The sequence below is a fragment of the Lynx rufus genome, unplaced genomic scaffold, assembly GCF_022079265.1.
Source record: "Lynx rufus isolate CCGP_SWC_20201006 ecotype Redwood Valley unplaced genomic scaffold, mLynRuf1.p SCAF_24, whole genome shotgun sequence".
NCBI classification, from domain to species: Eukaryota; Metazoa; Chordata; class Mammalia; order Carnivora; family Felidae; genus Lynx; species Lynx rufus.
Window position 1 is genome coordinate 9,258,697 of NW_025814839.1, and position 15,775 is coordinate 9,274,471.

The window sequence follows — 15,775 nt, forward strand, 5'->3', positions numbered from 1 at the left end:
CTGTATGTGGTTCTGCTCACAGCAAAATTCCACAAAAGTTGACCCTCTCAAGTCTAAGAGATTTCCTCTAGGCAAAGATTTCGCTTCACAGAGAAACATGATTTCTGACAGGAAGTATCCCACACGGAGGACTTCTAGATCTGTGGTTCCTAACCTGGGGAGACTCTGCCCTTCACATGGACAGGGCGTGGTGTCTGGAGACATTTTGGTTGTCAGAACAAGAAAAGGTGCACCTGGTATCTAATGGGTAGGGGTCAGGGGTGCTGCTCAACTCCCAGAACGCACAGGACGGCCTGGAACAAAGAATTATCATGCACAGGGGCGCCTGGGTGGCTAAGTCAGTTAAGCGTCCAACTTAGGCTCAGGTCATGATCTCGCAGTTCATGGCTTCAAGCCCTAAGTCAGGCTCTGTGCTGACAGCTCAGAGCCTGGAGCCTGCAGCCTGCTTTGGATTCTGTGTCTCCCTCTCTCTCTTCCTCTCTGCCCCTCTCCTGCTTGTGCTCTCTCTCTCTCTCAAAAATAAACATTAAAAAAAAAACAAAACCGAAAGAATTACTGTGCCCAAAATGTTAACGATGCCGTGGTTGAGAAAACCTATGCTCTATCATGTATTTTCAATAGGGGTGGAGTCTTACTTTTTTTATGTGCACAGATATGCACTCAGTGCCTAAGTAAATGGTATATTCTCAATACTAGTATTTCATGGGGATGAGGAAGGTTAGGAAAAAATGTCTTAAAAGACCCCTTAGGAAAACTGGTTGAGAAACGCTGTTCTAGATAAAGGTGACATGGGTCACGTGGAGAAAGGAGCAAATATGGTTATCTGCGGAGCCGCTCGGTGGTGCCATCACCTCCATACCATGTTTGTTCAGGTCCCAGATGCGAAGAGTCTTATCCCGAGATGCTGACACCAAAATCAAACTGCCGCTGGGCGTGAAGCTTAGATCTCTCACAACATCTTGGTGGCCGGAAAGATTCAAAAGCAGGAGCCCTGGCGTGGGAGCAGGAGCAGTCAGTCAGTGGGAAGGAGGAGGCACCCGGTCTGCTGGTCACAGCCACACCCCTCAGCCGGCTGGGGGCCTGGCGGCCCCCATGATCCCTGATGAGAACATGCACACCCAGACCCTGTCAAGGGCAGAAATGACCTACCTGTCTGCACCTCCCAAATCTTGATCTGCCCATCATTGAGTCCTGTAGCGAGGATCAGGCAAGAGATGTCTGGCACCTGGGGATGGTGGCGTGCCCAGAGCTTCCTGCTGGGTGGAGAAGGCCACGGGCTGAAGGCCAAACCCCAGACAATCTGCCCACAGTCCAGAGTCTTCTCCTTTGGGCTGCCTCGCCCTTTTGTGTCATTTTTGCTGCTCCGGCTTTTGGCTTCAAACCCTTTAGGGATGCTGGAGGAAGCAGAGATCCCTTCATGAGTCTAAAATTGTCACCAAGGCAACCAACCAACTTCTCATTTTGGGGTATCTGAGACATTAAAGTTCTAGAAACAAACTGGCCTTCCGTGAATTCTGGCATGACTTTTCATTTCTTTTTAGAATCCATGTAACAGAGACTTCATTAGCCTTGGTTCATCCCATTTGTGATAGCCCTGCAACGGGGTGACCTGCCTTGTGGGATAACTAGATCACAGTAGCCCCAGGGAGCCATACGCTTCCTCAGAAAGTTCTCTCGGGTTTGGTGCATGGAAGGAAAGATGCACTCAGTGTTTCCCATGAGGAAGAAGGCATGCCGTAGCTTTGGAACTAGGACAGATCTTAGAACTTGAATACCCATCTGCTGCTTCCCTGCCTGATGAGCCCCTTTATCTCGAGCTTAGAAAGCCCCAAGGAGTGGGAAAATAAACCCTCTTCCGACCAACACAGTTTGCTTGGTACACGCTGATTTCCACCTTCACTCGCTTTGTGTTCCAACCAATCAGTGAGGCTCTTTCGCTTACCTCTCTGACGGTATGCCCAGCACAGGAACTGACCAGTGAGGTGATCAAGGAGAAAAAGAGCCCACCGAATTGTGCAGAACTGCACTGACCTCAAAGATCCCGTGGCCGGACCCCCTGCTTTTACCTTCTACTTGACGGTAAAACACAGGCCCAGATGAGTCACAGAAGACGCAGGCCCCGCCCACCATTCCCCCCAGTAGACACCACCTCACGGGCTTGAGAAGTTGGACAGCCCCGGGGGTTCAGCCCCCAACATCAAAGTTTCCCATCTGCAGTATACTTTATCAGTGCAAGTGTTAAGTCCTACCTTTCTGGGTGGCCCTGACCATACTCCGGGCATACCAAACTGGGGGAAATGGAGATGAGGAAGCTGGAACTCCATTCCACGAAAAATCCCATACTCAGCGTATACATAATAGGATGTCTTTATGTATTAGATTTGTTCCCCCAAAGCTGTAAGCAAATCATATTTTTGCCAAGTGTGTGGTTGAAATCTATTACAAAATTTTCACTAAGCTCACCTGTAAAATTAGAAGGGAGGAGATGGAATTGAGGCAAACATAGGCTCCTCCAGCTCTAAAACTCTATTAGTTGAAATCAGAGGTTGGTAAACTATGCCCAGGCCAGCAATCTGCTTTCAGAGACGAAGTTTTATCGGAAACCACCACATTCATTCCTTCACATACCATCAATGGCTGCTTTCCGCTGTTAACGGCAGAGCTGAGTGGTCTCGACAGAGACCGTATGGCCCCCAAAGCCAAAAATATTTAACATCTGCGCCTTCACAGTAAAAGTCTGCTGACCCCAGGTCTCAATGGCCAATGCAGTTTGAAAACCTGTCGTCCTGACAAACATCTGAATGTGATAATGTCTTCTCGACTGACCCTGCTCAACCCACACGCTTTGTAGACCTGCCTGGCCCAGGCACAGGGGCCTGAGTCTGCCATCCAGGGAAGAAGCACAGAAAATGCAAGACGCAGGGAAAGCTTTATAGGACACCCGGGAACCACCGAAGTTCCATTTGTTTTATTTTTTTACAGAATCCTAATTTTTGCCTTTGAATTAAGGAATAATCTGTAGTAGCTATTTTATTCCAAAGGAATTAAGGCATATCTGCACATTTTTTAAAAAATGTTTATTTTTTGAGAGAGAGGAAAACAGAGTGTGAACAGGGGAGGGTCAGAGAGAGAGGGAGACATAGAATCCAAAGCGAGATCCAGGGCTCAAACTCAGGACCATGAGATCATAACCTGAGCCGAAGTCGGACACTTAACTGACTGAGCCACCCAGGCACCCCAAGGCATATCTGCAGATTAATTCATTTAAGTATCATAAATTTACTTTCTCTTTTTTTTTTTTTTTTTTAATGTACTTTCTCTAGAAAGAGATACTGGGGCACCTGGATGGCTCAGTTGGTTAAGCGTCTGACTTGGCTCAGGTCATGATCTCGCAGTTTGTGTGTTCGAGCCCCACCTCAGGCTTTGTGCTAACAGCTCGGAGCCTGGAGCTTGCTTCGGATTCTGTGTCTCCTCCTCTCTCTCCCTCTCCCATGCTCATGCTCTGTCTCTGTCTCTCAATAATAAATAAAACGTTAAAAAAATTTTTTTTACATTAAAAAAAGAATGAGGATAGATTTTCCAGGTAAAGGAGCTTGGGACAGGGCCTTCTGTGGAGAACAGGAAGGAACACAGTGGTGCTGAGAGGTGTGATCGGTGCACACTGAGGGCGGGGGGCCGCACAGTGGAGAGCAAGCACCCTCCTGTGCATCCCTGTCAGTGCCTGGCCGCATTGTTTGACTCTCATCCCACTACCGTGAGGACCCACTGGAATTGTGTAAGCAGCTACGGGACCTAATCAGACCTGTGTTTGAGAAGAATGGAGGAGAGGAGCTGAAGACAGGGAGAGACCATTCATCTGCCAGACCTGTTCTGGAGTCCCATGGTACAGCAGGGAACCATGCCCTCAAGGACCTGACATTTTAGTTGAGAGAGAATGAAAAAAAAATTATGTACATACACATGTATGTGTGTATATATATGTGTGTGTGTGCATGTGTATGTATACACACATACATACACACACGCACACATACGGCATATGTCAGATTTTGAGAGGTACAAGAGAAAAAGGCCAGGATAGAAGGATGAATTGCTGAGTAAATAAAAGGGGGCTTAATCCTGGGTATGGGAAGACGCTAAAGTCAGGAGCAAGGAGGAAGTATCCTCAGGGATGGGGGAGACAGGAAACAGAGCTAAAAAGTCCTAAACCGGGCCTGGCTTAGAGCTTTATCATTCAAAAAAAAATTTTTTTAAGAGAGCACATGCACATGGGTGAGTGGCAGAGGGAGGGAGGGGGAAAGAGAGAGGGAGGGAATCTTAAGCAGGCTCCATGGTCAGCACTGAGATCGACACGGGGCAATATCCTACAACCCTTGGCTCATGACCTGAGCTGAAATTAAGAGTTGGACACTCGGGGTGCCTGGGTGGCTTAGTCGGTTGGGCGACCGACTTTGGCCCAGGTCATGATTGTGCAGTTCGTGAGTTCGAGCCCCGCATCAGGCTCTGTGCTGACAGCTCAGAGCCTGGAGCCTGCTTCAGATTCTGTGTCTCCTCCTCTCTCTGCCTCTCTGATGCTCATGCTCTGTCTCTCTCTGTCTCTTAATAATAAATAAAATGTTGGGGTACCTGGGTGGCTCAATCGGTTAAGCGGCCGACTTCGGCTCAGGTCATGATCTCGCGGTCGGTGAGTTCGAGCCCCGCGTTGGGCTCTGTGCTGACAGCTCAGAGCCTGGAGCCTGTTTCAGATTCCGCGTCTCCCTCTCTCTGACCCTCCCCCGTTCATGCTCTGTCTCTCTTTGTCTCAAAAATAAATAAACGTAAAAAAAAAATTTTCTTTTAAATAAAAAAATAAAATGTTAAAAAAAAAAATTAGAAAGAGATACTAAGACCTCTATCATGGGGTCACAAAATCTGGGGCAGAACTAGAACTTAAGTCTTGGGTATCCAAGCCTACTACTCAACAGATCCCCTGGACTTTGGAGTTTGCCACTGAATCAACTCCCTTGAGTTACATGGGGGGGAGGGGGGGTGGAGGTGGTGCATGCATAGGGAGGGGATGGCTAGCGGCAAGGGAGGGTCATAGGGGGAATTTAACTTCACTGCTTCTAAAAACTTTATTTCTAAAATTATTAAAATACAATTCTCTGGTTAGTATCGATTATTTGCTCAATACCAAAGGTGCTATTAATTTTTTTTAATGTGTAACAATCCAAACAAGAATATAAAGACCTCAGAGTTCCCCTTTTAAAGGACTTTAAGAATATCAATTATTTTAAATTATAAAAATAATAGAGAACTATGGGAAAAATTTGGAAGGGAGACAAATAAAATAAAAATTACCTATAATCCTAACACCACTCTAACCAGAGTAAACATTTCAGATCAGTTTTTATTTACGTGTATGTACATACATTAAAAAAATTTTTTTTCTTTAACGTTTATTCATTTTTGACAGAGAGAGACAGAGTGTGAGTGGGGGAGGGACAGAGAGAGGGAGAGGGAGACACGGAATCCAAAGCAGGCTCCGGCTCTGAGCTGTCAGCACAGAGCCCGACACGGGGCTCAAACTCACAAACTGCGAGATCACGACCTGAGCCGAAGTTGGCCGCTTAACCGACTGAGCCACCCAGGCAACCCCACATTTTTTAAAGACAAATTTGGGACCATATTACATATATGGTTTTATAGCTTACTTTTTTCAGTAAACCTTCCTTATATTATTAAGCATTATCCTAAGTTACTATTCTTCACAATGTGTGATTTTTCCCTAAAACAAGTAACTTCTCATTTAACATACTAAACAATAACAATTTCTCTCATTATATTTAAAGAACAGAGACACAAAAAGGATTAATACTCCGATTTCCGTTTTCCTAAGTTCATACTAGAAGGATATATTTACCTGTGGTAATGTAGATGTTTGGACAGGAGTGATTTTTGGAAAAAGTTTCCATTTTTATGCTTTTTTTAAAAATTCTTTTTCTGACTAAATTCGTACCGGACTGGATATACAGTTGAGTCTCTTACATTTACAGTAGGAGCTCAATAAGAAAAAAGAATGGCTTTGGCATTCTCATGAAACTGACTACACAGAAGAAACTGAATATCATGATTAAAGCAAAAAAATCTCTCATGGCTGCAAAAAATACCCTATAGCAACGCCATAAGTTCCTGTACCATCCTCTCATCACTGGATTTTAAGGGATTTCTGTTTTGTCACTACTACAGAACCAACTCCGTGACAAAAATCAGCGTATGTAAATAAAAAGAGATGACCCCATATCCCAGATCCCTGGTAGCCGGAGAACAGTTTCAAGGTCCTTGATGCATCCTGCCAAACAGCCAAATGGACATCCCTCAAACCCAGCAGCGTGCAGAGGACCGTCTCAGCGAGTTCTCTTCGGCGGTGCCTGTCATCAAGGCAAGGAGCTTCAGACTCCACTTAGCAAACATTAAATGTTAAATCTAACGCGCGATGTGAAGAAACGCCTAATACAAAACAAATGAGACCCTCAAGGGCAGGGGCCTTGCTGGGTTTCTTTCAGGATTCTCAGACCCAGGCTCGGTGTGAGGCCAAAAAAGATTTCCAACAATACTGGCTGAATAAATAAAGGCAGACATGGAACTGCCCTGCCACAAATGAGAAAATGCAGATGCTGGACCCTTTGACCAGGCGCTCACAGCATTCGGATGCTGGGACCTGTCCAACCCCACAGAAAGAAACTAGTTAACATCAGAAAAAAACCAAACACCCAATTTAAAAATGGGCAGGGGCACCTGGGTGGCTCACTCGGTTGAGCAACAGACTTCAGCTCAAGTCATGATCCCAGAGTCATGAGTTCGAGCCCCACATCGGGCTCACTGCTGTCGGCACAAAGCCCGCTTCAGATTCTCTGTCCCCCTTTGTCTGCCCCTCCCCCACTTGCACTCTCTCAAAAATAAATAAACAACTCAAAGCAAAATGGGCAAAGAATGTGTATGGACATTTCTCCAAAGAAGATTTGCGACGGATCAAGAAGCATAAGGAAAAAAAAAAAAGCGTAAGTAAAGGTGCTTGGCGTCAGAAGCCATCGGGAAATGCAAATCCAAACAATGAGTTGCCACTTCCTGCCCCGCCAGGACGGCTATGCCACAATCAGAAAGACAGACAACAAGTGCTGGTGAGGATGGGGAAATAACACATTGCTGGTGGGACTGCAGAATGTTACAGCCCCCCTGCTCAACAGTCTGACTGTTTCTAATGCAGCGAAACACTGAAAGCATACGTCCACGCCAAAACCTACACACAAATGTTCACAGCAGCATCATTCCTAATAGCCAGAAAGGGAAAGCCACCTAAGTGTCTACCAATGGACAGATTATACACAAAATGTGCCGTCTCCACATTATGGAGTATTATCTGGCAATAAAAGGAAAGGAAATACGGATACGTGCTGTTAACACGGATAACTGAAAACAAGATCCTAAATGCGAGAAAGCAGTCAGAAAAGACTACATGGTGTACAATTCAATTTATGTGAGATGTCCAGGAGAAGCAAACGTGTAAAGACAGAAAGTGGATTAGCGGCTGCTCGGGGCTGGAGAACAGAGTGAGACTGGAGGATGACAACTAAGGGATGTGGGCTCTCTCTCTGGGGCAAGGACAGTGGTTTTGAGATTGATAGTGGTGATGGTTGCACAACTCCGTCAATCTACTGGAAGCCACTGAACTGTACTCTTTAGATGGGCAGATTGTATGCTGGGTAAATTACAGCTCACTAAAGCTGTTAAAAAATGACAGTACGGATAACATCATCTCCACTGGATTGATTTTCACACATACCAAACGTGAGGGGGCTCCAGAAACCCCAATGATCAATTCCTGGTTTTCAGCCACTCCCTCTCTCCTGCTCCTGGGCAGGGAGACCCACAAAGGTAGGGAGTCATCTGGGAAAGCACTCTCAAGTTCCCCACCGTGAGGACTCCCTCGCTCCTCTGGGTCTGGGTACGACAGAACTTACAAGTGCTCCTCCAGCGGCCAGGGGATCAGCTTGACGATGCAGTGTCCTTGAGACCACGCGAACCACGAACCATCTGGGGAGAAGGCCACGCTCCAGGTTTCGCAGCTCGACTTCCAATCGAACTGGTGGGGACGCCCGGGCTTGAGCTCAGCCAGCAGCAGCGGTTCCTCTGAGACGGGAGACAGCATGCTTCAGACAAACACCCTCACTTCCCCGGGAAAGTGGGGAGCCGGGCTCCGGACCGCCCCGCTGACTCAGACCCAGGAAAGCCGCGGTCTCCCCAAGGCAATGGGTGATATTCTGGATTCCGGGAGGGAGTTGTCATTTAAATGACCTGCGGCAATAGCAGTAGCCACAGGCCACATTCCAGTGCGGTTACTCAGTTCTGGCACTGGCCACCGCTGGTTAACCGTGACTCACAGTAACCTTTGTGCCAGTGAACCCAGTGAATGGAGGCCTCGTTTTCCTATGAATGCTCGAAGAGGAAGAAAGAGGAGAGATGGACCAGGCTGGACCACGCTAGCTAGACAGTGCAGATCAGGAGGCCTTCAAATGTATTTAAAGTCTCCTTAAAAGAACCTGCCACTGGGAAGCAGGTGAAAGAAGGAATATCCGACACGAGAAGGTTCCCTCTCATTCACCAGCATCCTCCCCATCGCAGAGGTTAAAATGTTCAGCGCTTGCCCACCTTCCTGCCGCTCAGACCTCTTGATCTGGCCTTCCATTTCCATCTCCAGTCTGTTCTGGTTTTAAACCTTCATCCCATCTTGCCCAGATCTTTTACAAGACTCTCCTGATTTTCCTCCCCGCCCCAGGGAACTCCGCTAAAGCTGAAACACACATCACATCAGGACATTTCTCTCAAACACATTCCAGGCTCCCACCTGTGTACACAGAACAGCAGTGGAGCCTGGGCCTTGAACCCCAGACCACCGGCCCCGCCTCCTTTCCATGACCTCTGGCCACACGAGTCTCACCTGGCCAGGCCCCACACAGCTCACTGGTATGCACACCTGAGCTTCTGAGAATCCCTAGCACACATCCCTATCTCTATGATCTCTACTAAAGAGGAAGTGAGTCCCACCCTGCCGACTTCATTCTCTCCTATAGTTTACTAATTTCTTTCTGGTCCACCCTCCACCAGGATTTAAGCGCCCTTGTTCAAACACCAAAAGAAGTTCATTTTCATTTCTCTCAGGGCCCCAGCACAGTGCCTTGTGAACAGCACATGCTGCGCTGGTGTTTCTTCCTCCACCTGAAGGGCATTTCCTAGTTCAAGCCTCTACTCCAGAGGAAGGTTCTCAATGGAAGCTCGTAAGCTAAAGGCATTCAGAATTGATTTTCTGACTACTAATTATGATTATGATATATACTAATATAAAAACTGGCTTCCACTCCGAATGAGGTCATTTCCTGATGTCTATGTTCCACTTCACTAGTTTCAAGACCTTGACCCTTTTTATACCTGTTACCAGATAGATACTGATTTAAACCGCCCCTATTTCATATATTTTAGGAGACATCTTTATAGGTCTTTTCACATATATGACCACTGAAATCAGGATATATCCTACAAACGGTGAATTTTTATAGCTAAATAGGCAGCATTTTTTCTCAGTGATACATATGAACCTTGGTATCTTGTGTTCAATGAAACGGGTGGTAAACGTACACACAGAGAGATGCATGTCCGTATACATAGAATATCTCCTGGTATATGCATTATAGATGTGGGTATGATCTTGTGTTATAAAATAAATGTGCTGCTGAAGATTCTCTCTTTAAATAGCATTTTAATCATATCAAGCCTTTGGTGGCTTTGCTATTTAAAGAAAATTTAAGAAGTTTCCTTTGCAAAGAGAATAGTCATTTCCTGAGGTTCTATGTATAAATCTAGGTTTTAATACATTGGGTCTGTCTAAACTGTTATTTGTATAGGTAATTCCTCCTAGAAATCTGTACGTGAGATCTTTTCATCTACACAAGTACTGGTCTACGGGAGCATATTCCTTTGGATGGGACTATCTGCATGGTAAGAAGTTACTTTATATTTTAAATCCGAAACCAGTCTCTCAATGTTACCCAGCCACCCCCTGTGGTGTTGTCTTCATTCTCATTATTCCTGGATATTTTCTTGTGGTGGCCTGGCCCTAATCTCTGTCAATGCTTCCTTCCCGTAATCCAGTGGTTCTCGACGGATTTTGCCCCCTGGGGACACGTGGCCGCTGTCTGGAGACATTTTGGCTGTCATGATTGGGGGTGGTGCTACTGGTATCTAATGAACAGAAGCTGCGGAGGCTGCCAAGCATCCTCCGGTGCACAAGACAGCCCCACAACTAAGGACTATCTCGCTTAAAATGTCGGGAGAGCAAAGGTGGAGCAACTTGGATGTCATCGACTGATGCGGAGGCACATTCTTTCCTGTTAGACGGAAACGTCTCTATCCCACCCTGATAATATTCACACTTGGGTCACTTCTCCCACAACCTGCACTGTGGAGGCTTTGCACAATATAAAAAGGGGTCCCCCTTGACTCCTTTTCTTTCCTTCCCAAACCAAATCCATTAACTAGTTTTATCAGGGCTGTTTCCAAAACACTTGGCAAACCTAACTTCTCTATCTCCATGGCTACTATTCTAATCTATGCAAACCATTTCATCAACATCACCTCTCGCCGAGCAGTCTTCCAACTGCTCTCCTAGCTTCCACTCTGGTCCCCGCCATCCATTCTCCTCACTTCCTAGAGTGATCAGTTTCAGCCACTCTTAAAAATTCAAACTCCTTACTGTGCCCTTAAAGTCCTATATAACCTGGCCCCTTGCCTTCAACCCCACCTGGGCTTATGACTCTCCTCTCCCTGCCCCTGACTCCAGCCTTCACTCACCCCTTCACAGTGCCCAATTAGTTCCGAACTCAGGGCCTTTGCACCAGCTGGTCTCTTCGCCTGGAATGCCCTTCCATGACTGGCCCTTCTCTTCATTCAGTCTTGGCTCAAATAACAACTCCTTAGAGCGCTCTTCTCTGCCCCAAGTCAATCTCCTTCACAACTCCTCAACATCGTGTTCTTTATAGCACAATCACCACGATGAGGAGTATCTGTCTCCCCTCAACCAGGACACCAACTCCATGCTAAAAGGGACCTTGTATGTTTCTCTTCAGTGTGTAGCGGAGTTCCTGGCAGAGAGCAGGCAGTCAGTCAGTATTTGCTGAAAAAAATATATGTGGTATACCTCTTTAAATATAAACAAAATGAAGCCCCTTAAAGTATTATGACGCTTGTGCCAAACATTTCATACGAAATGCTTCTTAAACATGAGCCATACCCAGATTTCACACCCTATTTCTGTGATATGGAGATTTAATCTCCTGCTATTTCAGGCTCAGGAATCCAGGAGCCAAAAGAAGAAAAGAACTCACTGACTCCTATCTCTTCGTTTCTAGAGTTAAAGAAATTCTGAAGGGGAGTCTGAACCCAAACTAAACTTGGCTGCTGGGGGAGAAAAGCCATAATTAGTGCAGAACTTAAAAAGCAAAACAAAACAAAAAGACCCCCACAAAAACAAAAAACAGAGCCGAGAGGATCCAGCTCTCATCCGGGATTGCACCTGCCGTGGCCCTTCTTAGTGAAAAGGCCCATGGATCAGGGTTTTTGTACATCCCATCATTGGGATGTACTTGGACAAACAGACTGAATGGAAAGATACTTATTATGGGCTGCTTCTGTGCAAGGAGATTCACCTGAGCACAGACAAGAAAGCTAGGATTCCAGCCAGCGGGAAGCTTGCTGGTTTGTCCACCCTTGCGATCTTGACATTAGCTGTTCCCTGGGCCTGGAAAACAGCCTGGCAGGCCCCAGATCTTTGCCTGCTGCATCCTACCATTCAGGGGCTCAGTGTCAATGTCACATTCTGAGACCTTCCTGGTCTTACTATCGGTCAGTCTCTTTCCGTTCACCCCATTTAATTTTATGGGCACCACTCACTCATCTTTTCTTGATTGTTTACTTGTTTTCATGTATTCACTGCCTCTCTTCCCCACCCACACCCCAAACTTGCCTATCTGCTCGCTATTGAGCTGTACTGTCCAATACAGTAACTACTAGCCACAGTTGACCACTGACCATCTGAAATATGCCAAGTCCGAATTAAGATGGGCTGTTAAGTATATAACATACACCAGATTTTGAACTTAGCACCAAAAAAAAAAAAAAACCTAAAATAAATCAATAATCATGTTGACATGATATATTTTAGATATGCTGGATTGACACATACAATTTTAAAATTGGTTTCACTTTTTTTTCCACGCAGGTACTAGAACATTCTAAATTACAGATGTGGCATTATATTTCTATCGGTCAGTGCTGGCCTAGAGAATGCCTGGCACACAGTAGATACTCAATAAATATTTGTCGAAAGAATAAGTGAATTCTAACCACTGCTCAGAAGATATCTACTGTTGTCCATTGTAATCCCATTACAATGGGCTTTATTCAGTTTCAAAAGAACATAAAACTCTCTAGCCTTTTTTTTTTTTAACAGTAACTTGGCAGCTCTCAACAGCTCTGCCCACACCCCAAAACACAGTCGTCAATCATCAGGAAAAACTCAGAACTGGAAACAGATTCCAGCTAAAAAGGGAGACTAACTACAGATCGCTTTCAGTTTTAAGTATAAGGAGTCAATGGAAACAACAGCGGAAGCTATAAAAAGATTCACATAAGATTCAGACAAACAGTAGGGGCCATTTAAAAAGTGGTAACACACTCACTGAAAAGAAAGCCCTTATCTGGATGGGAAGGCAGAGAGAGCTGCCTCTACACCTTTTACTGAATGCCTGACTGCGGCAAACAAAGAAATGTCATTTCCCAAATTAAAAAAAGTTACACCACCCCAGGGAATACCCTGATTTGAACCTACCCACCCACAATCCCTGGCTCCATCAAACAAGCCTGGGAAACACAAACATCAACAATCAGAATTCTCCAGACCAAGAAGAAGCGTGAACTTCACTGGAAGAATACCAAGAGGTTCTGGAACAAATTCTGAACCCTAGGCCTTGACCCCTTCTGAGAATTTTCTCTAAAGACACTGCCTTTAAGCACGGGGGTATATATTCAAGAGTTGGAACTCCCAGAATAAACCTCAAGCCCACCCCAAATTTCTGTACAGGTGGGGTTTAAAGGCAAGGTGGGTGGAAGGGAGGAGATGGAGGGATAACCTGGAGGTTTTGCCTTCGCGTAACAAGCACACATAACAAGCACTCCGAGATTACGTGTTCATTTGGACTGACTCTCCAAGTGTATCTGATATTCTCAGACTTCCACACCGTCTTCTGATGACAGCTGTTAACAAGGGTAGAAGCATGAACCTCACCCATCAGTATTTCCTACACTTGCCCTATCAAACACGCCAGCAAGGATCAACATCCCCAGCCCCACCCCACCTCTACCAATCAGTCTCCACCGGGAGAGGCTCGCAATAAATTTTCTTAATAGGGACCCCAGACCCCATTCTTATGACTATGCAAGTTTGGGAAGCTCCCAACCACCCGCTGGGGCACGTGCTATTATTACCCCATTTTGCAGATACAAAACAGACTCGAGTTATGCGGTCCGTCCAAGAGCACACTGCTCGTAAGGGGCAGAGCGGACTCCCATCCAGACCTGCGTCACCTGGCACCTGGGCACCCACCCCCCTGGGTATCACCCCCCCCCAGGGCCTGGCGAACCCCCGCGTTCTCCCTGGGCATAGGCGTCGGGCCTCGGGAGCCCCCCACTGTCCTGGGGGACGGGGATCCCCGGCACGCAATGGCCCGTGCTCCTCGGGTCGCTTCGGCGGCGGGCGGGAGACCGGGTGGCGGCCGCTGACAGCGAAAGTGAAACAAAGCTGGGCGCCGGGCGCGCCCCCAGCCGCCTGCCCGCGCGGACCGCCCAGGCCCCGCGCCCCCCGCCGCGCCCCTCCCACGGCCGAGCCCGCGCCCCCGCCCGCCCCCGGGGAGAACGGCCCCGGCCCCGCCCGGCGGGAAGCCGCGCACCCCAACCCCGCTCACCTCCGGCCTCCATGGAGGACGCGTGCGGCCCCGCGGCAGGCGGCGGGCGCCTCAGCCCCCCGGGCCGCCGGCCCTCATACCGCCCCCACGCCGCCCGCCCCGGCCCCGGCCCTGGCCCCGGCCCCGCCGCCGCCGCCGCCGCCGCCGCCGCCGCGCCCGCCGCCGCCGCCGCCCGGAGAGGCCATCAGCTGCTTCCCGTCACATGGCGGCGGGCGCGGGCGGGGACGCGCGGGGGGCGGGGCGACGGGAGGCGGGGCCTGGGGGAAAACTGTGGCGTGGGGGCGAGATAAAACCGAAGGGGGACCTAAAGGAAACCCGGGTGCAAGATAAAACAGAGGGGAGGGTTACGCGGCTGAGAGGAAAGCGGGGTGGGGCGCAGACAGGACAAAACGGGGGGGGCGGGGCCTGAGGGAAAGCGGGGAGGGGGGACCGGGCAGGTGAACGCTGACCGGATACAAACCGGGGGGGCGGGGTTGAGGGAAAGCGGGGGGGGGGGCAGGTGAGCGGAGCAGTCTAAAACCGGGGGGCAGCGGGGATGAAGAGAAGAGAGGGAGGGGTAGGAACGGAGTGGGAAGGAATGGGGCGGAAGGGAAACCGGGAGCGGAAGGAATGCGGCTGGTGACAATGGGGGGGGGGAGGGGGGGATAGTGAAGGGGTTACAGGAGGTGTGAGTAGAAAAGGGGGTGCGGCAAGGAGATGGGGCGGGAAGAAAACCGGAGGGGGTGGGAACCAGGTGAAGAGGAAGGGGGAGCGAATGGACAGGAGACTGTCGCGTGAAAACGAGGACCTGAAGACACCGGGGATCAGGGATACTGGGGGGAAGGGAGACAAAAAGCGAAGGCCTAGGACAGAATTGGGGGAGGGGGTCCGGGAACTCCCGGGCGGTTAAGAAGGTGGCAGGGAAGGAACGAGCCTGGAGAATAAAGTGGGGGCGCTGAGGCCCGGAGCTCAAAGCTTAAATGGGAGCCCAGGTAGAGGAGCTGAGCCTAGGGGGCGGGAGGAAAGCCGAGGGCCAGAGGAAGGCGTAAGCCGCAGGTTTTTAAAAATGGGAATCAAAGACCAGCCCAGTGGACAGTTGGGGCGGGTGTGTGTGTGTGTGTGTGTGTGTGTGTGTGTGTGTGTGTGAAAACGACCAGGTCAAGATTAAAATGGGCAGTGAGAAAGGGACAGCCGGCCAGAAAAAAAGGGGGGATCCAAGAAGAGTGGGGGTCCGAAAATGGACAAGCTGGGTAAAAATGGCTGTGACCTAGGAGGACTGAAGGTCATGAAAGGGGGTGCTCAGGAGCAGCAGGAGAGAAGTGAAACAGCCAGAAGTCCAAGTGGGGGCTCAGAAATCAGCTCTGATTAAACCCATACATATTAAAATGGAGTGGCTGGGGATGCCTGGGTGGCTCAGTCCATTAGTGAAGCATGCGACTTTGGCTCAGGTCATGATGTAAGTTGGTGAGATCGAGCACCACATTGGGCTGTGCTGACAGCTCAGAGCCTGGGACCTGTTTCAGATTCTGTCTCCCAGCGCTCTCTCTGCCTCTCTGCTTGTGTTCTCTCTCTCTCAAAAACAAGTAAACGTTAAAAAAAATAGAGGGGGGAGGGGCTGGGTTGGAAGGAACATGGGGATACTGGGGTTAAGGTAGGAAGCATGGGTTGGGTTAACAAGGAAGGAAGTTAAGGTGGGACAGCTGTGATAAAGAGCTGGGCAATGGGGAGGGAGCCTGGGGGGCAGT

At 48.5% G+C, this 15,775-nt stretch overlaps 1 protein-coding gene across 2 annotated transcripts in view; it reads right to left on the reverse strand.

Annotated features, from left to right (window-relative positions):
• Window positions 1–14,132, reverse strand: part of WSB2 (WD repeat and SOCS box containing 2) — a 22,746-nt gene extending 8,614 nt beyond the window's left edge. Inside the window, exons 1-4 of one of the 2 annotated variants that reach the window (XM_047088049.1) lie at window positions 14,052–14,132; window positions 8,001–8,169; window positions 1,150–1,394; window positions 860–991 (exon numbers count right to left, since the gene is read on the reverse strand). In XM_047088049.1, coding sequence (XP_046944005.1) covers window positions 860–991; window positions 1,150–1,394; window positions 8,001–8,169; window positions 14,052–14,064 — 559 coding nt within the window. In that variant the 5' untranslated portion in view covers window positions 14,065–14,132. Of the gene's footprint in view, window positions 1–859; window positions 992–1,149; window positions 1,395–8,000; window positions 8,204–14,051 lie in introns of those variants that run through there. The other variant, XM_047088048.1, reaches the window with a different exon arrangement.
• Window positions 14,133–15,775: the final 1,643 nt, after the last annotated feature.